The 21908-nt window shown below is 44.0% G+C and overlaps 1 protein-coding gene across 1 annotated transcript in view; it reads right to left on the bottom strand.

Moving 5' to 3' along the window:
* The window catches only part of SLC38A11 (solute carrier family 38 member 11), an 87390-nt gene extending 68169 nt beyond the window's left edge, over positions 1–19221 (bottom strand). The window contains exons 1-2 of the mRNA XM_068247386.1: positions 19158–19221; positions 7692–7782 (exon numbers count right to left, since the gene is read on the bottom strand). Of these exons, the coding sequence (XP_068103487.1) occupies positions 7692–7724 (33 nt within the window). The 5' untranslated portion in view covers positions 7725–7782; positions 19158–19221. The remainder of the gene's footprint in view (positions 1–7691; positions 7783–19157) is intronic.
* Between the last annotated feature and the right edge of the window lie 2687 nt (positions 19222–21908).

Below are 21908 nucleotides of genomic sequence, written 5' to 3'. Positions count from 1 at the left end.
CGGGTCGGGACCGGGTCGGACTGGGTCAGACTATAGCATAACCCTCGTTGATAAGTAATTACAGCCATAAAATATTTTCCTGTCAGTAAATGGCTTCCTGGAGCAGGAAAGAGAGACAACGGATCAATAATTCATAGATTTTAGCTCTGACATACTTAAATGAAGGTGTCATTGAGCAGAGACAATGAAACAGTAAAAAATACAATACATCTGTGGGATATCTAAAATAGTCACCTTTAGGAGTAGGAGAATAGATGCAATTGTTTTTCTCATCAGTTTATTTTCACCTCAGATGTTCTTTAACTTTCTTTGTGCATGGAATTCGCTAGAGCTTCACAGGTTGCCACTGGAATCCTCTTCCACTCCACCATGACGGTATGACGAAGCTGGTGTATGTTAGAGAGCTTGCTCTCTTCCACCTTCCATTTGAGGTTCCACAGATGCTCATTAGGGTTTAGGTCTGGAGACATGCTTGGCCAGTCCAGCACCTTTACCCTCAGTTTCTTCAGCAAGGCAGTGGTTGTCTTGGAAGTGTGCTTGGAGTTGTTATCATGTTGGAATACTGCCCTGAGGGAGGGGATCAGGCTCTGCTTCAGTATGTCACAGTACATGTTGGCATTCATTGGTTCCATCAGTGAACTGTAGATCCCCAGTGTTGGCAGCACTCATGCAGCCCCCAAACCATTGCAGTCCCACCACTATGCTTCACTGTAGGCAAGACACACTTGTCTTTGCACTCCTCACCTGACCAACACAACACACCCTTGACACAATCTGAACCAAAAAAGTTTATCTTGGTCTCATCAGACCAATGTGGCCATATTTCCTGTAGATTTCAGGAAGATTTCTACGTCCAAGTTTCTTCCCTCTTTGACATGTAGCATACAGGCCAAGTTATTGTTTGGTGGGCTTCCTATGTAAACTTGATGTTTTTATCTATTGAATTTATCTGGTCAGTAACAGGTTGTACAGTAGTTTACATTTTTGAATTTGACCACATACCTGAACTAAGTGCAGCACCAGGGTGAGGCAAAAGAGGCTCCAGCATCTTGGAACAGCATTTAGGAGACTGGTTATGTTATGCTTTGTTTTTAAAGCTATCCAGCTATCCTCACCAGTAGCAAGGTGGGTCTGTCTTGTGTTCACTTGGCAGCTCGATACCATTTGTCATCAGCATACAATACTATTTTATCACGCTTGCCTAGACGTTTTAATCATGGCAACCACCTTTAGCAAAGCCCTTACACAATTAGCACCTGATTAATGATTGCCAGTTTGACTGCTGGCTAAAGTAAGCGGATTATCTGTATAAAATGCTTTTTAATCGCCTCTGTCTTCTTAGAGCTGAAGATGTTTTTTGTAATGCTGGAAATACACGATGAGTTTTTTCCTCCGATACATGGCTCAATAGAGAATTTCCGACAGGTCGGATCTGATTTCAATTGTTTTTCTAATCGATTTTCTCATTGAAGCGAATGGAAATCGATCGGAAAAATGATCGGAAAATCAATCGGCCAGTAAAAACTCACCGTACATTAACCAAACATCTTCTACAACAGAAAAGGGGGTCCAGGTGAGGCTATGGGGTTGATTGAATTACCTCTTTAATTATTTTTTAGCTCAACTATAAGAAGAGGTAATTCTTGCGATAAACAGACAAAGAGGTGGATTTAACTGTAATAAAATTGCCATGCGCACAGCAACTCTACTGGTACTTGCATAAGTTACCTAGTGCAAGTTGTGCATATGGCGCAACTTGCGTAACCTAAGTAATGCATGCATTGTTAGTGTGGCTGTTGTTATTGAGGTGAGCCACCTGCCCTTTTTCAGTTTATAGTGCTTTTAACCTATTTGTTTATATTCCTGGGTGTCTCTTCTCCCCATTGTGCTTATACACTTCCCAACTGTACCAGTTCGGATGGGTACTACTGGCCCCATATGGAGGGGTACTGCTGGCCCCACATAGCTTTCTTCAAGAGAGCGACCATATCCTGTTCAGGTTGGACACCCCCAGTGGTGTCAGGTCAAATATCTCCACCTGCCTCAAGCGGTCGGTTGCCCCTCAAAACTACTCACAAACTACCTTTGTGAGTAGTTTTCTATTACACCCATTGCTATATCCTTCTGCATTACATATTGCACTATTTGGGCTTCCGTGTCTGTCTTTTTTCAAGGTGTCAAGACACCCAACACTTTTACCTTAAGATGTGGTCGATTTGGGTGGGTGATTTTTTATCGATAGATAGATGCAATTGTAACTAGTTTAGATATGATTACAATTTTGGATTTTTTTCATCCTGTGAATTGAGGAAATATGATTTTTTTTCAATCTGATCTTATCGAAAATAAGATTGTTCACTACAAATTGCACTATGAATGGGCACTCTGGGACAGATCAGGACAATTCACTGGATAAATAGTTAAAGAGAACCTGATCGGAAAATAAAAAAAAAGTCAAAATAACCATACACAGGTCATACTTACCATGTATTCTACTCCTCAATCTCCTCTCCTGCGTCCCATTTGTCCACTGTGATCAATGGAATTCTCCGTCCTCCATTTTAAAAATGGCCATTACCCCATAACAGCTTCCTTGTCAGACACTGTTAAACTGTAATATCACCCACTTGAGCCATAGGGAAACATGGACATTACCTTGCACATTCAGTTGTAACTGACAGCTGCTGATATATAACTGACAGCAACTGGTATAGTTCAGTTTCTGACAAAATATTGTCAAAACTGAAAAGGATCACTGTAAGAAGAAAATGGCGAGCTTCTGAGAGGAACTGACGGTGAGGTTAGTATGTAATATTCATTTGCAGCTACGTCATGTGTTTATTTTAAATAATTTTATTCACTTCAGGTTCCCTTTAAGGAGAATAATTTATGCAATCATACAGATAAGGAAAGATCATTCATAAGGGCTGGAACCCACTAGAGCAAATTTGTGAGCATTTAGGGAGCGTGATAAATTGCTAGCGATTTCCCTAAACGCTCTGCCAATGTAAATGGATGGTGCAAATTCCACAGAAGCGATTGCAATTAGCAAAATCGCAAAAGCAGGACATGCAGCATTTTGTTAGCATTTGCGCTTTAGTGTAAAGTACATAATCGCTGGCGTAATTGCTCATCAAAACCTACACGGAGCGATTTTGCTAGCGTTTTGAAGTTACTGCACACTGTAACAAAATTAAAATTAATTGAAAGGACCAATCAGACTTTAAAACGCTAATAGCTAATCGCTACACAACCGCTGGCAAATTGATACACTTTTTAAAATCGCTCTCTAAAACGCTTATGAAATCTCTTACAAAGTGCTCATACAAAACGCTAGCGATTGCGATTAGCAATAGCGTTTTGTAGTGGGTTCCAGGCCTAAGGTATGTTTTGTGAATCAACCCTTTATGTGACTTTTTAGTTGGATATACTATGACCTGGATTAATGAGGACCATTACATTTCATTTGCAGTGGTTTAGTAGTTAAAATCAAAAATACTTCTAAGGGGGGATCTTAAAGGAGTTTTCATGCAAAATAAAAAAAATAAAGCTTTACTCACCTGGGGCTTTTGTTTAGCCCCTTGCAGCCGACTGTCCCACGCTGACAGCTCCGCTCTCCGCCGCCGTCCTGTGCTCCCCGCGCGGTGCAGAGGCTAACTCCAAGGTCGTCCTTACTGCGCCTGCGTGAAGCGCTGCTGTCAATCATGGCCACGTTGCCCACGGCATACTGGCACCCTGCACCTGCTCTCCTGCGCAGTACGCCGCGGACAACGTGGCCATGATTGAAAGCGGCGCTTTACGCAGGCGCAGTAAGGACGACCTCAAGGTTGTCCTCTGCACCGTGCGGGAAGCCCGGTGCGGTTGGCGAGCGGAGCGGTCGGCGTTGGTCATTCGGCTGCAAGGGGCTGGAGAAAGCCCCAAGTGAGTAAAGCTTTTTTTTTATATTTTGGCTAATAACTTCTTTAAGAACAAGAAAGGAAATAAAGATAATAATTTTCTGCCAAGGATTAAAGAGGCACTGTAGTGACATAAAGCAGAATATAGTAAATTATTCAGGATACACACTTTAACCCTCCTGGCGGTTTGCTAAAAAATCGCCAGGGGGCAGCAAATCTTTTTTTTTTTAATTTTTGTTTTTTTTTCATGTAGCGAGACAAAGTCTTGCTACATGATAGCCGCTGCTCAGCGGCATCCCCCAGCCCCTCCGATCGCCGCCGGCGATCAGGAGATCCCGTTCAAAGAATGGGATCTCCTGGAGGGCTTCCCCCATCGCCATGGCGACGGGGCGGGATGACGTCACCGACGTCATCGACGTCGTGACGTCAAAGAGGATTCCTATCCACCCCATAGAGTTGCCTGGCACTGATTGGCCAGGCAGCGCACGGGGTCTGGGGGGGCGGCTGCAGCGCGACGGATAGCGGCGGATCGGCGGGTAGCGGCGGCGATCGGGCACTGCACGCAGCTAGCAAAGTGCTAGCTGCGTGCAGCAAAAAAAAAATTATGCAAATCGGCCCAGCGGGGCCTGAGCGGTGCCTTCCGGCGGAATAGCCCGAGCTCAGCTCGGGCTTACCGCCAGGAAGGTTAATGCTAATTATTCAGGTTTCATCATCAGGAACAGTTCCTATATACAGTAGCTATATGGGGGCCGATTCATAAAAGGCTGTGCGGAAAAAAATACTCGGTGGGGAAAATACCGCAATCAGTATTTTAGACCCTCGTCTAAAAACAAATAATTGAGGTGGTGCAATCATTCATGGTGCAATAATTGATTAAATAATATTTTAGCAAATAAGAAATTTTACTCATTACATTATTTTCAGAATAGTTCCTCTTTAAAGGACAACTGAAGTGAGGGGGATATGGAGGCTGCCATATTTATTTCCTTTAAAAAAAAATTCCAGTTGCCTGGCTGTCCTGCTGATCCTCTGCCTCTAATATATTTAGCCATAGACCCTGAACAAGCATGCAGCATATCAGCTGCTTCTGACATTATTGTCAGATCTGACAAGATTAGCTGCCTGTTTGTTTCTGGTGCTATTCTGACATTACTGTCAGGCCTGCCAGGCAACTGGTATTATTTAGAAGGAAATACATATGGCAGCCTCCTTATTTTTCTCTCTACAGTTGTCCTTTAAAAGTCAGTTTCTTACAGAAGAGCCTGCAGAACAATGGTAGAAATGTACTAAATGCACACTAGAGGGCAGCATTTCACATCCGTTTCTATAACAGTATCTTCAGAAACATATCATAGGGTAATTCTGCCTCGATCAGATTCAGTGGTTACTTCTGCCTATACCGCAGCATTCATAGTAATGGATTTATATAATTCAGAATAAAGTAGAATATATAATAGTATACACATAGATAACATAAGTCCTTATAGTACACAGTATTCTTCCGCCAAATAACATTACAGCAGATTCAAGAGCCACATCTGAAAATGCAACCTTATAGGACAACTGAAGGGAGAGTGATGTGGAGGCTTCTATATTTATTTTCTTTTAAACAATACCAGTTACCTGGCAGCCTTGTGGATCCTCTTCCTCTATTACTTTTAGCCATAGACCCTGAACAAGCCTGCAGATGATCAGGTGTTCCTGACATTATTGTCAGATCTGACAAGATTAGCTGCATGCTGGTTTCTGGTGTCATTCAGATATGACTGCAGCCAAATAGTTCAGAAGGGCTGCCAGGCAACTGGTATTGTTTAAAAGGGAATAAATATGGCAGCCTTCATATTCCTCTCACTTCAGTTGTGGGCGCTCACCCTTTATATTTGGCATATATGCAAAAATGGCACCGGTAAATGTGGTGTAGGGTGAAGCCAACCCTCCAGGCCGCCATGGAAGACGTAATTCGGCTGTCGGCTACACTGTTCTTAAAGTAATTTGGGCTCCGTCTTTTGATGGCACCCGAACTGCTGTCTGAGCGCCGCTATAGTCGTAACTCACAGTACTGCCTATGGCGGAGCATGGTGCAGTCAAATTTCCAGAGCAGTTTTGGTTTGTTTCATTATATCTGACAGACTTCTAGATGAGTCCACATCGCAATGGGGTCACCTAGGCTACCCCGCCTCTCAAAACTCACTCCGCTTCCTCTTGCTCACGTCTCATGTATTCACTTACCTCAGATACAAAAAACATTTAGGCTACCATAGCGTAAAACTGAATGGGAAATGTAATATGAGTACGAGTGCACACTTACAATTAAACAATGAGTAAAATCACACAGAGTTTTAGCATGCTCTACCCCATGGGTGGGCCACTGGGCTGGCTTGGGTTGCCCTGTTTTTTCTTCACATCATCCTCCGATGTCACATTCACGCCATGCTATTTCCACATGGCATCAGCTGCATGGCTCTACCTGTCAGGAGCATCAGCAGCAGTCTCTGCTCCAGTTTAACTCTTTCCTCAGTTATTTTAAGATGTGCCCTACTGCCCTTCCTTGCCCTGTCTTAAATCAAGATGTCAATGTTTAAATGGACCATTCAAACCAGTGCTCGCTAGTCGGGCTGTTGGACAGAATGGTGTTGGGTGTGTGTGTGGGTGGGGGGTGACATCAGGCCTTGGGCGCAGGAAAGTACAAATCCGGCCCTGTCAATATCAGTCTGGTGAACATAATGGAACACCCGCTATTTATCGGGCCCCCAAATTTCCTCTCAATGCTGCTATTTCAATGGGTGCCTATGGCAGCTCCTGAAAAATGATGTTTTTGATTTTTTTTTCTTGTGGCAGGGGCAGGGGCTGGGGAGGTTAGGGTTAGGCGGGAGGGTGGTTAGGGTTAGGTGTCAGGTAGGGTGTCTATGCAGGGGTGACCATTAGGGTTAGGCGGGGGATATGTTAGGGTTAGTCGTCAGGAAGCGTGTGTCTGCCTGGCGGGGAAAGTGGAGGATGAGGGTTTGGAGTCAGGGCATCAGGAGGGGAGGGTTCTGTGTGAGAGTAGGGTTTAGTTTAGCTATAGAAAAATATTGATATTTAATACCAATATTTTACATTCCTCCTTTACACTTTAAAGAGACTCTGTAACAAAATTTTGAGCCTTATTTCTTCTATCCTATAAGTTCCTATACCTGTTCTAATGTGCTCTGGCATACTGCAGCCTTTTCTAGTTGCACAATCTCTGTAATAAATCTTCTTTCCTCTGTCGGGGCTGAGGCTGGAATGTGTGGAATGTGCAGCACTGCTTGTGATAGGCAGAAGCTCAAAATACCCTCTCAAAGCTCTCCTCTCAGCCTCAGCATCACACTCTGGTTAGCAGCCATGTCTTTTGTTTGTAAACACTGCCTAAAACTGGCAATTACAAGCCAGGATTGCAGCAGGGTGTGGCAGAAACAGTGCAGAGGGGCCCAGGAGAACATAATGAATAGAATGGTATGCTTTTTATTGTAAGAATTTTAGAGTACAGATTCTCTTTAATATTAGAATATCTGTACATTTACCATACAAAAGTGTGTGTGTGTGTGTGTGTGTGTGTGTGTGCGTGCGTGCGTGCGTGCGTGCGTGTGTGTGTGTGTGGTCTGTATGGCTTAGGTGCCAATTAATAATTACATATTCAACCCAGCTCAGGTGTCAAACCCACATGCCACCACATAATCCAAGGGCCCCTTCCCCAGCTAAGGTAATCCCCACGACCCCCCATCTTAGGCAATCCCCACACCAACTGCAGAGTATAAGCACAGCGGAAGACCTCACCTCTCCATCTGGTGTGCTCCGAGCCATCTCCATCTTGGCGTCTGCTCTCTGTGACCGAGGCACATGGCCGCAACTAGGTCCTTCAACGGTCCTACAATATTGTGCAAAAGTCCATTTATTTCATTGATACAACTCAAAAGGGGAAACTAATATATGAAATACGAACAAAAATGGTGAGATATAAATGTGGAAGAGTATGACCTGATTGATCACAAACTCAATTAGAATTGTTGCAAACATATCATAAACTTTATCCATAAATCAAAATAGCACTAAGTAGCACATAAAATTGTACATAAGATCACCCCTCCGCACACAACCCCAAATCCCCGAACTCCCTGGAGAGTACCCACTAAATCTTGGACATGTACTACAGGTCACATGACTTGTCTAGAAATCTGGATATCCAGGCTAGAGTATTATTATAGGTTGCAACCAATCAAAGTACTTCTCCAATGCTGCAATGCAGCTATTTGGATTGTAGCAAAAGTCCTCCACTGGACAACCAGCAAACACAGCAAAGTGTGAACCAAGCTCAATAGCTCCAAATAGAAAGTGATATTTCCACAATGCTGTAATCCAGTTGATTGCGTTTGCTGAAATATATATTAAATAGGAACCCTTTGCAGGTGTTTTGGATTAATTAGCTGGAGGTGTGTTTAGCTGCTAAGGGTAACAATGGCTAATTTGCATATATTCAGCAGTGATGCCCTGGGAGACATCTCAAGCTCACTCCAACCTGAATTATCACAAATTCTTTCTGTTTTAAGAAAGCAAACTTTTGTTTTTCTTAACATCTTAGTAAGGGGGCTTTTAGGACCATTGTAGCCCCTCATACACTCCAATGAGTTCTGGTTCACCATGAGCGTGCTGGTTAGTCTGTACCTCTCGGTGTTACAAGCCCTACTGCATAAAGCCAAATTAATCCATGCCATGCACTGATGAGGATCAAAAAATCCGAAACAGTCTGTATGCATGTTGGATTAATATGGCTCTGTACAAATTAACAAGCTGACACATCATTGCATTCCAGCGGTTCTGGAGGTGTGTTTAGCTTCTAAGGATAACAATGGTTAATTTGCATATTTTCAGCAGTGATGCCCTGGGAGACATCTCAAGCTCACTCCAACCTGAATTATCACAAATTCTTTCTGTTTTAAGAAAGCAAACTTTTGTTTTTCTTAACATCTTAGTAAGGGGGCTTTTAGGACCATTGTAGCCCCTCATACACTCCAATGAGTTCTGGTTCACCATGAGCGTGCTGGTTAGTCTGTACCTCTCGGTGTTACAAGCCCTACTGCATAAAGCCAAATTAATCCATGCCATGCACTGATGAGGATCAAAAAATCCGAAACAGTCTGTATGCATGTTGGATTAATATGGCTCTGTACACATTAACAAGCTGACACATCATTGCATTCCAGCGGTTCTGGAGGTGTGTTTAGCTTCTAAGGATAACAATGGTTAATTTGCATATATTCAGCAGTGATGCCTGGGAGACATCTCAAGCTCACTCCAACCTGAATTATCGCAAATTCTTTCTGTTTTAAGACAGCAAACTTTTGTTATTCTTAGCTGATTAGAATCAGACACTTTGAGCCTAGAATATTGAACATTTCACAATTGTCTTAGATTTTTTTTTTTTATAAGCTGTAAGCCATATAATCATCATAATTATAACAAAGGCTTGAAATATCTCGCTTTGTATGTAATGAGTCAATTTCATATATTAGTTTCACCTGTCAAGTTGAATTGCTGAAATAAATGAACATTTGCCGGATTTCGAGTTTCACCTGTACAGCACATCTAGCGCCATCCAGTGTGATGTCATGCAGGCAGCACTTTATACGGTATCAGTGCAAAGGGTGCCAGAGCTGTCTGTGGCTTTCGTTTAAAATTTTCAATAAACATTTAGAAACAGAAATCTCTCTCTGTGCATGTAATGAGTCTATTTCATATACATGTATTAGTTTCATCTTTTACGTTGAATCACTGAAATGAACTTTTGCACTTTTTCGTACTTTACCTGCATGTACCGTATGTTAATTTTTAATTTTTTTCATTATTGTGCCCTTTTAAGTGAACCTAATAGCTTCAGGCCTATATTATTATTAAATACTAAAATAGATGCCAAAGCATTGGCAATCAAAATTGTCATATTTTATCAGCGATTATTGCACTGAATCAGATAGTGTTCATTAGAGGAAAGCAAGCCATGAATAACACCAAAAGTCAACTGATGCCACAGTAGCTAACTGTCATTGTCATCACAACACAGGAAGTGGGGCTATACATGGGTAGCGGTGGTGCTTAGATACCTTTGATCACGGATTCGAGTGATTACGATCACGACTCCTCCCACTTCCGAATTGGTAGTGATTATGAATAGAAGTGGAATAGCAATTCGAATGCGGTTTCGAGTCGAAATTTGTGATTTCCCAACGACTTTAGCGGTTAATAGCAAAGTCCCCTTACATGTTAGAATCAGAATCAGAATCCATTTATTTCGCCAAGCATGATTTGGGTCCTGCCCGGAATTGGTTTTAGCAGCACAGAATACCTTAGAACTTTGTTTACACAGACACACTGGCAGTAGAAGAGAGCAGTAATACAGCAAAAAAAGAAAAAGGGTAATCAAAGTAATCATAAAAAACAAGACAGTAAAGCAACTCATCAGCAGATACAGAGACATTTCAAGAGGAGCAGCACAGAGAGAAGTAGAACACTAATGTTAACATTGGGTGTGTCAGACTACGTAGGTGCTTCCCTGAGTGGCGGGGGACCCCGAGGGGCTCGTACAGAGTTCAGGAGTCTCACTGCTGTGGGGGGAAAAAAGTGTTCCTGTGCCTTGATGTCTTGGTGGAGATAGCTCGGAATCTACGCCCCAACGGGAGCCGTTGGAAGAAGCGATGGCCTGGGTGCGACGGATTGTTGGCAATCCTTGTTGCTCTGGAACACATCCTGGCCTCATGAATGAGCTCCAGAGGGGGAAGGGACTTCCAAATTATTTTTTCTGCAGTTCTGATGACCCTCTGGATTTTGTATCTGTCGCTGGCTGTGGCCCCAGGTAGTGCTCCGCCTTCTGAAGTCAATGACCATTTCCACAGTTTTGGTGCTGTTGAGCACTAGCTTGTTTTCCTTGCACCAGTGGCTGATTCTTTCCACCTCCTGGAGGTAGGCCCGTTCATCGTTCTTCCTAACAAGGCCAACAATTGTGGTATCATCTGTGAATTTGATGACTTTGACGGAGTTCTCTTTGGATGTGCAGTTGTTGGCATAAAGTGAAAACAGAAAAGGTGACAGAACACATCCCTGTGGGGCTCCCGTGTTGGTTGTTCTTGGGCTGGATGATATGTTTCCAAGCTTCACAGTTTGGGACCTGTTCGTAAGGAAATCCGTGATCCAGCAGCAGAGGGTGGGGTGGACACCAAGCTCCACAAGGTTATCGTGCAGTATCCGTGGGCATATGGTTTTGAATGCCGAGCTGAAGTCCAAGAGGAGCACTCTGGCATACGAGTCCGGTCTGTCCAGGTGGTCTGTAACAAACTCCAAGCATATGTTGATAGCGTCATCCGTGGACCTATTTGCTCTATACGCAAATTGGAGTGGATCCAGGCGGTGCAGAGTGGAGTGCTTAAGAAGGGCTAGGACCGCTTTCTCAAAAGTTTTCATGACAACAGAAGTAAGGGCCACTGGTCTGAAGTTGTTTAGGTCTCGAGCTCCCTGTTTTTTTGGAACAGGGATAATGGTGGACTTTTTAAAACATGACGGGACCTTGCCTTCCCTTAGGGACTTGGAGTATATAGAAGTAAGGATGGAGGTCAGCTGCTGTGCGCAGGCTTTCAGACAGGCTGGAGACACACCATCTGGACCCGAGGTTTTTCTGGTGTTTAGCATGGACAGGTGGTGCAACACCTCATCCTCACTCACTGCTGGAGGGGGAAGGCTTGTGTTTGCAGGAAGGAGGATAGATGTTGCATGGGGCCCCCGCGAGTCAGTTGGGTTTTCGAACCTGCAGTAAAAGCTGCTGAGTTCCTCAGCTAGCTCTGAGTTTGGCGTTACATTGTGAGGTGCAGGCCTGTAATTTGTGACCGTCTTGAGCCCCTTCCAAACAGCCCGCGGGTCCCTTGAGCTGAGGTTCTCCCTTATCTTTCCTGCATACTCCCTTATTGCAGCTCTCAGCTCCTTGTAGAGGGAGTTCCTTGCTATCCTGAAGTCCTCTTGGGAGACGGTCACCAAATTTGCATAATATGTTAAGAAGAACAGTGTGAACTAGAGGAAAAAAATTAATTGGTCATTAACAGACCAATAGGGAGCCTTGGAGCCAAAATTCAAAGATGCTTTTGCTCTAGCTATACAGAATATAGCTAGAGTTGGCGGCGGGGGGCAGCGGTGTGTGCCGGACCTGCCGGTGGTTTTACGCGGAGATCTTCAATCAACATCACAGAAGGTCGCAAGATTAGAGGATATTGTCATGGGACTTTTCCGAGGAAATTGACGTGGGAACATTTTTTAAAGGTACATGTAAATATTTACATTTTTTTAAAGGTACATGTAAATATTTCTGGTTAATTAAGATTATTAAAGGACTTTTTCCGTTGTCATGCTTTTATTTTGTTTAACCCTTTGTGGAAATGAGTAAGGGGTACTTTGTATACTCATTTCTCCTGGGAGGGGGGTGGTCATCTGGGGGTCCCCTTCCTAAAGGGGACTCCCAGATGCCATCATGAACCCCCGGGCAGTTGGCGACCCCCACCTCCTTCTGGGTCACCAGAGGTGGGGAAGAGCCCCTTGTCCATGGATTGGACAAGGGCTCTGGGGGGAGGGGAAGGCTTTGCCGCCCCTCTCCCCCCCATACCATGGACCATGTGGGCTGGTATAGTCAGGGTGCGAAGCCCCACATGGCCAGGGCTCTGCATTCTGGCTATCCTAGCCTGCATTGCAAACAAGGGGTTAAAAAGGCTCGGGAGGGGGGACACCACATCATTTAAAAAAAAAAAAAATTACATTTATATACATGTTAACACAGTAACTGTCATTTTACCGCATTTAAATCGCGCCTTTTTCCCTCTAACTTGAATATCGATTTTTTCAAAAACTGTAAGGTCTTTTTGAAAAACAATTTCTCTCGTTCCCACCGTTCTTCTTAGCATATCCTGCAAATTTGGCGTTTCTAGCATGTAAGTGGTTACTATTAACCATTAAAGTCGTCAGGTTTTTAATGGGTAACCGACTCATGATTATGGCTGGAGTCTGGAATCACAAGTTGAATTCGGATGCAGTCACAGGGCATTCGAAACCGGCATTCGTGATCGCTGATCATGGATGACGATTTCAACCTCGTGATCGCAAAAATCAACTCATGATCATGGGTTAGCCGTGATCTCGAGCTCGTAATGAGCACCCCGATGGGTACAACAGATTTTTCTTTGTATGCTTTGGCCAAAGTTGCTCTTTGGGCTGGTTTTCCACCTAGTAAATGTGGAACTCCGCTCACAACCTCCAACCGCCGACAGTGCAGGAAACCGGGCTGCCCCGACCCAAAATCCAAGGCTGTAGAAAGTGAGGTCCGCACAATGCCGGTAGGATCAAACCGGCTTTATTGAATCAATCACATAGAGACTAAAATCCAACACCACACGCTGACATGTTTTGGACGTTTCACGTCCTTAATCATAACATAGGTGCAAGTGAACAAGGGTGGTCTTTAAGTAAAGTGGCACCACACCTGGTAACACATGCTCGAGACTCCACCCTCACAAAGAAGTGTATCATAAAAAATTGGGGAATGCCCCAATCACTATAATTAGAATAAAAACATATACAAAGTATAAATACATATGATGGTTTTACACCTGGCCATAGTGTTGCGATGCTCCACCTCCATTGCATTGCAACGCAAAAAACTTCATTTATATAACCCTGTGGCAGAGTGCGCCGACAGGGTCATATGCATAGCGCCGCCCCTGCATGCCCTTCACTTTCAATCGCCCAGTGACGTACTCCCTGCTGAACAGGAAGCACATCACTGGGATTCCTGGGTTTCCCTGTCGTAATCACGTCGTTCCGGGCATGCACACCGCTCCGCTGCCATCAAATTTAAAATCCCTGCGTTGCACATTACATGCATTCTGCCTCCGCCGCGTTGCCACGGTAATGCACTGTTGACTTTGTGGCAGGCTGTTGGCCGATTGTGAACTTACAGCACAACGCGATGCGGTAAGTGTGCTGGGCCCTATTGCCTTGCATTGTTGCTGTGTTACCCTGCAGCAAAACAGGGTCACGCAATGCATGCTTGCAAGTAGGAATGCATAAAAGGGGCCTTAAAGTGTACCTGTTGGGGAAAAAATGCCCCAAAAGGGTACTCAACTCAATAGAGGGAAGCCTCTGGATAATGCACAGTAGCATGGACCAGATCAGGCTCGGCTTTTTCCACTGAAGCCCAAGCGGGTCTGTGCTACTACGTAGGCACAGTGTGGCGGAGACTACAGCATTTAAGCTGCTCTGAAATTTCAAGTGCTCAATACAAACTGAAAAGGTATGCTGGATCTTGTAGTTCTGCAGCAGTTAAAGCAGTAGGATTAGCCATACTATTCCAGGAAAAAAACACACACATATAAGTAGATAAATACTTAATCTACTTACATAACACATGTATTGTACTGTCCACGTGTTGATTTCAGTGAATCTTATAAAGTAAATGAAGAGAATTCTGTTCCTGGTGGGAACCATGTCTTTTGCCCACAGTTTGAGGCTAAATACTGATGTCATTTCTTCCTTTAACTTTTTTTTTCTTTTCTCCTCCAATGCTGAGTCACCTCAGCCTTGCTTGTAAGCACAAGTGAACAGAGGATCATGTTTCAGCAAGGCAGCTAGGCAGGGTAATAAAGGGAAGAGGAGGAATATATTATAGATAAAAAGAACCCCCAGCATGCAGCTGAATGGCAATGGCTATTAAAGGGCCAGTGCTCCTAAGGTATGAGATAACTTCAAACCATAAAAGCAGAAAAAGATTTGAAAGTTTTGAATGCATCTTTATCACTTAATACACTCAGACCAGTTGCTGTTGAAATTTCATTTTTATGGTGACAATCCTGCTTTAAATGACCATGATCGCGAAAATCTTAAAATTTAAAATATATGTAAACATATACAAATAAGAAGTACATTTCTTCTGGAGTACAATGAGCCATAAATTACTTTTCTCCTATGTTGCTGTCACTTACAGTAAGTAGAAGAAATCTGACAGAACCGACAGGTATTGGACTAGCCCAGGGCCGGGCCGGGGCGAGAGAGGCTCCAGCCTCAGGGCGCAGTGTAGGAGGGGGTGCACGACTCACACAGCTATTATTCCTCTATTGTCTTTGAAGCAGAGAGAAATAAGAAAATGGGATACATGCCATTTACTGCAAGCCAGATAGCTAGAGATTAAGTTGTTGGGGGGTTTGGGGCCCTGGGGCTCCTCTTAGTCTAATAGCAATCAGTGTGTGACGGCTGGGGTGGGAGGGATGGAGGGGCACACTTTGGTATCTCAGCCTTGGGTGCTGGAGGACCTTGTCCCGGCTCTGGACTAGCCCATCTTCTCATGGGTGGTTCTCAGGGTTTTCTTTATTTTCAAAAGAACTTAGTGAATAGCAGTTGCTCTGTCCAACTGCCAAAAAAAGGTGTACGGTGAGCAGGGAGACTGGCCAGCATCTTGGTATAAATCTTTTTCAGGGAGTGTCTTTACAAAAGAATAAAGGCCATGCTGAGCATCCTCATGGAGAGATGGACTAGCCCAAAACCTGTGGTTAATATCAGATTTCTACTACTTACTGTAAGTGACAGCAACATAGGAGAGAAGTAATTTATGGCTCATTTTACTCAGGAAGAAACACACTTATTTGTAGGTGTTTACATATATTTGAAATTTTAAGATTTTTACAACAGTGGTTCTTTAACCCATTCAGGTTCCGTCGTTTTCACGTGAGAAATGTTCACCTCCCATTCATTAGCCTATAACTTTATCACTACTTATCACAATGAACTGATCTATATCTTGTTTGTTCCGCTACCAATTAGGCTTTCTTTGGGGGGTACATTTTGCTAAGAGCCACTTTACTGTAAATGCATTTTAACAGGAAGAATAAGAAAAAAATGGAAAAATTCATTATTTCTCAGTTTTCAGCCATTATAGTTTTAAAACAATACATGCCTCCATAATTAAAACTCACGTATTGTATTTGCCCATATGTCCCGGTTATTACACCGTTAAAATGATGTCCCTATCACAATGTATGGCGACAATATTTTATTTGGAAATAAAGGTGCATTTTTTCCGTTTTGCATCTATCACTATTTACAAGTTTAAAATAAAAAAAATATAGAAATATTTCATCTTTACATTGATATTTAAAAAGTTTAGACCCTTAGGTAAATATTTACATTTTTTTTTTTATTGCAATGTTTTTTTTTTTTTTTTTATAGTAAACATTTTATTTGGGTAGTTTTGGGAGGGTGGGAGGTAAACAATAGGTTTGTAATGTAAATGTGTGTTGATCTTCATTTTTTTTTATTTTCAGTTGTAGTATTACTTTTTGGCCACAAGATGGCGGCCATGAGTTTGTTTATATGACGTCACTCTAAGCGTAACGCACGCTTAGAGTGACGCATCGGGGAGGGAACAGCCAGAAAAGGCACAGCTTCCGAGAGGAGCTGTCGCTTTTTCAGCGGGGGAGAGGAATCAGTGATCGGGCACGGTAGCCCGATTCACTGATTGTCTGGCTAACAAACCGCGGGCCGGGAGCGCGCGTGCACGCGCGCGATCGGCCACGGTAGCGCGCATGGTTCCTGGACGTTGTTTCTACGTCCAGGAACCAAAATAGGTTAAAGAGAGTCTGAAGCCTTAAAAAAATCTCTTTTTACTTGCCAGTCCTCTTCAGCAATAAGGTCAGAGCTGAATCGCTGCAATCCGTGGCAGAATGATGTATTTATTTCAGGGATAGCTTCCTGGTAGAGGCAGAGCTTTGTGTAGTAGCTCTGCCTCTGCTAGAGTCCATCTCCGCCGATCTCCGCCTCTACCGAAGCCTCTCGGTCTTCTTTCACTGAGAAGGGGGGGGAGAGGAGGCAGAAATCCGCAGAGATTGACTCCAGCAGTGGAAGAGCTTCAGTGCTAAGCTCTGCCTCCCCTGGGCAGCAAAATCCACAACCTGGAAAGTCGTAGAATTTTGCCCCGGGGTATAAATACATTGTTCTGCCGCAGGAATGCGGCATTTCAGCTATGATCTTATTGCTGAAGAGGACTGGCAAGTAAAAAGAGATATTTTTTAAGGCTTCATACTCTCTTTCAAGATTCTATAAGGAAAAAAAGTGACCCTATGAGGTACTTACCTTGGGAGGGGGAAGCCTAATGAGGATCCTAATAAGGCCTCCCCATCCTCTTCAGACTCGGGATCCAGCACTGGCAGCCACAGAACAGCAAGCAGCAATATTTACCAGGTCCGCTCTACTGCACAATCGGTGGATGCGATCGGACTCAGCTATTTCCGTCGGAGCCCTAGAAGAAGCCTGTACTGCGGCTGTGCAGGAGCGAGGCTTGGTAAATATTGCGGCACGCTGAAGCCCATTCTTTTCGGGGGCTGACAGAGCTGGATCCCCAAATCTGAAAAGGGACGGGGAAGCCTCATAAGGATGCAGAGGCTTTACCCTCCTGAGGTAAGTACCCCATAGGGGCACTTTTTTCTCTTACAGATTCTCTTTAAAGAGTAATAGCATAAGTCTATCTTCACAAGGCTAAATCTTACTAGTCCCAGGAGTTTCTCGGCTGTATCTCCACTTACTTCCTCAGTTGGGAATTGGGGGGTTACTAATGGCTATACATGAGAGATTTTACTGAAACTATGCAATGAAGATATCATTCTATCCATTATTCACTGAGCAAGTGACTTATGATTACAGGCAGTGTGTTGTTTAATCAATACTCTCCATTAGCTCTGCACATATTTGTGGAAGAGTGTTAGCGCAGAGTAGTGAACTAATAATCAGTAGTTTAGTCTCCACCACTTAGCATTAACATTTTAGAAGGAACATACACTGCCTGATTCGGACAGATATTTCTACATACATTTAAGGGCCAGTGCACACCAAAAAGCGCTAGCGTAAACGCAAACGCTCGGCGCTTTTTAAGTGATTTTTCTAGGCGATTCTAGGAATGTGCCTTGCGATTTTTTTGATCATGCCTAGTGATTTCCGGAGCGTTTTGGTGTAGCGTTTTTTATTTTTTGTTATAGGCGAGCTGTAACTGAACAGCTTCTGTAACAAAAGCGCTTGGACAATCGCTCTGATCTAGCACTTTTCAGAGCGGTTTTCCACTTTTCCTGATTTCTGAGGCGATTCACATTGAGGCTGAATCGCCTCAGAAATCAGCAGAATTGCTGCAGGACCTGTATTTGCGTTTGGGAGAAAATCACATCGCTCTGGTGTGCTGGTGTTCAAAGCAATGGCGTTTTTAAAAGCGCTCAGAATTGCTCTTGGTGTGCACCAGCCCTAATAGGAAGTTTAAACCCAAGTGGAGCTTTTGAGAAATAAAAAAGAAAATATACCTACGGTACAATAGGGCTGGGTTTACAACTAAGAGACCTGTAGGCACAGGCGTTCTGGTGCCCTAAACTCCACCCCTAAACACAGGCCACACCCCCAAGTAAAAATACTCTAATCCCTGCCTTATGTCACTAACTGTCTTTAGAATATTACACTCTATTTACTGTCTCACATCATCCTTAGTGACATGAGACAAGCATTAGGGTGTAAGTGCCTGAGGTCGGTGATATGAGGCAGGGATTAGACTGTAAGTTCCTGGGCTGCTTACATGTGACCTGAGGGGGGAGGGGCACCTGTCCCCCATAAGGTGCCTGTAGGCACGTGCCTACCGTGCCTAACGGAAAACCCGGCTCTGCATACATAGATTCCATTTTTGACCTACAGTTGATTGCTCCCTCTGAGTAGGTCTAAACCACTCATTCTTTGGTCATGTGAGAGGAGAGTCATTTCTCTGTAATTACTGGCTGTACATGACTGTGGAGCTATTCACTGTCTAGTGCCGGGCGGGGGGGGGGGGGGGGGGGGGGATTACAATTTACATTTTTCTATTTTATAAAAAGTATAAAGCTTTTAACAAAACTTTATTTTGAACTGAGTTCTGTTGACCTAATGCAAGCCAAGCTGTGCAGGGCGAGGTAATGTGTACGTTATGGGTTGTAAGGAGTCCCATTATTTTAATGTCCTGCATGCAGTAAATTTTTTATATAAAGTGTATACAGTGGGATGCAAAAGTTTGGGCAACCTTGTTAATTGCCATGATTTTCCTGTATAAATCGTTGGTTGTTATGATAAAAAAATGTCAGTTAAATATATGATACTAGTAAGAAGGCCTGTCCATTAAAAAACGGGCGCTAGGCCAAAGCCGCTAAACCCCGGCAACGCGCATACCGATGCGTCCTGTTCACCGGTCTCTCACCACTGTCCAAAGTATATGCACACAGGGAGATGTTGCTTGCGTGGCAGTTGGAAAAAGATGTTATTTCCCACAATGCATTGAGGTTCACAGACAGCAAACTGTCAAGTCTGGAAGCAGGGACACACACACACACACACACACACACACACACACACACAGGGGCACGACGCAGAGACACAGGGATTTTATTATATAAGACTAGTAAAAAGGCCCGCCCGTTAAAAAATGGGGCGCTAGCCGCTACCCCCCGCATTGTGCGCACATACGCGTCCTGCTTGCTCGTTCCCCACCACTGTCTGAAGTATATGCACACAGGGAGCTGCTTGCTTGGCAGTTGGAAAAAGCTGTTATTTCCCACAATGCAATGAGAACCTCTGTGAACCACAGACAGCAAACTGTCAGGTTGGGCCCTGTGTTCTAACTGCCCTGGCTGCGCACATGCTCAGTACAAAAAAGCCAGTGACATAACCATTCAGATGATGATGCATGGACGCTTGCATTTTATTGTATAGGATAGGAGACACACACAGTGATATTTGAGAAGTGAAATGAAGTTTATTGGATTTACAGAAAGTGTGCAATAATTGTTTAAACAAAATTAGGCAGGTGCATAAAAATAAATGAAATCAATGTTTAGTAGATCCTCCTTTTGCAGAAATTACAGCCTCTAAACGCTCCCTGTACGTTCTAATGAAAGTCTGGATTCTGGTTGAAGGTGTTTTGGACCATTCCTCTTTACAAAACCTCTCGTTCATTCAGGTTTGATGGCTACCAGTGGCGTATGTAGGCAAGACAGCGCACCATGGCAAATACTAAAATTGCGCCCCCCAGGTGTTCTCACTGTATTGGCTGCATATTTGTTCTTTAACAAAACTGAATGAAAAGTTTGTACAGGGCCAGTCAGATCGTACATAAGGTAATTGATAGAGCAGAGTGGTAGGTACACGCAGATAGGCGCCCAGTATAACAAGTTAGAACTCTTAACTGAAGAAATCGTGCAGATATAAATCATACACAACCATCAGGTAATGCAGATTACTTAGAACAGAGGGGAACACAGAATGAATAAAGGAAATCACAATACCATAGAGATCATCACCCCACATTGCAGACAGTGACATCTTGTGGTTGCTTTACTATAGTGCAGTTTAAGTAATAATGATGTTAAATCCAGCAGTAATTAAAAGAAACCCGAGGTGAGAGGGATATGGAGGCTTCCATAATTATTTCCTTGTAAACACACCAGTTGCCTGTCAGCGCTCCTGATCCAGTGTCTCTAATACGTGTAGCCAAAGACCCTGAACAAGCATGCAGCAGATCAGGTATTCTGACTCACCTGGCTCAAGTTTTACTGGATTAGCCATATGCTTGTTCCAGGGTTTTGTCTCAGACACTACTTCTCCTAGAAGATCAGCAGGACTGCCAGGCAACTGGTATTGTTTAAATAGACTCATAGATGAAGTCTCTGTGTGTAGTTGGGAGCCCCAAAGTGGCTAACCTGCTGCTTAGGGACAGGGCACTGTTTGGTGGGGGCTGATCAGATTCAGAAAGCTAATGATTAACCTTTCTACGACCGCGTCACGCCGATGGGCGTGGCCGCAGTGGCAGCCCCAGGACCGCCTAACGCCGATTGGCGTAAAGTCCTGGCGCTTCAGTTTGCAGAGGATCGCTCACAGGCTGCGCGCGCATCTCCTGCTTGCCGAGCTCTGCCTTCGGTCTCCCAGAAGCGATCGCCACTGGGAGACTGTTAGACTGTGAAACCGCCGTTTAAATACCATGTACAGTGCTGCGATCTACAGCAGCGCTGTACTGGGGACAGCCGTGTGACACGGCTGTCCCCTCCTGAGTCTCGGCAGTGATCGGCTGTCATAGGCTGAAGCCTATGACAGCTGATCACGGGGATTGTCTGGCGGGGGGAGGGAGGGGGGAGTACATAAAATATAAAATATCAAAAATAAAACAAATCAATATTTATAAAAAAAAAATAAACACTGGGGGAGCGATCAGACCCCACCAGCAGAGAGCTCAGTTGGTGGGGAGAAAAGGGGGGGGGGGGGGGGGTAAACCTGTGGTCCTGAAGAGGTTAATAATGACCTGATTAACCATTCCCCTTCCAAATCTTATCAGCTCTGCCTGGCAATTCATGAAGAGCAACCTACACTGGCAAGCCTGATTTTAAAACATATCTATGCTGTGAATGGATACCGTGTAACATGTATAATGCCTGGTACCCACCATGCAGTTTCCCCTCAGATAGACGGGTCCAATCAATTATTTTTGACAGGTCCCATCTGATCTCCTATGTTTTTTTATTTTTTTTTATTGATTTTTCAATCCCTTCTATACAAAATCGATCAGAAAAATGATTGGAAATAAACAATTTGACCCGTCTATCTGCCGGGAAATTGCATGGTGTGCACCAGGCATCAGATAAAAAAGTCTGACATATAAAAAAATAATATATATATATATATATATATATATATATATATATATATACCTAGGGCTTCCTCCTCTAACTGCACATGCTCGGTTGAGCTCAGTCATGCTTGCACGCCTCATCACCCTCCTGACGTTGGGAGCCTTCGCCCTCCCGTTGCCGGGATTGTACAGTGCCTGCAACGGGAACGCGACGGGGAGCGCGCACATTCGAATTGTGCCAGCGCTGAATGGACACGACTGGATGAATTACCGGGTTGCCTAGTGGAGGATCCAGGTGGCCA

This window comes from Hyperolius riggenbachi, chromosome 7, assembly GCF_040937935.1.
Source record: "Hyperolius riggenbachi isolate aHypRig1 chromosome 7, aHypRig1.pri, whole genome shotgun sequence".
Taxonomy (NCBI): domain Eukaryota; kingdom Metazoa; phylum Chordata; class Amphibia; order Anura; family Hyperoliidae; genus Hyperolius; species Hyperolius riggenbachi.
Note: the sequence above shows the minus strand (reverse complement) of the source record. Positions and strands in the feature narration are given on the sequence as shown.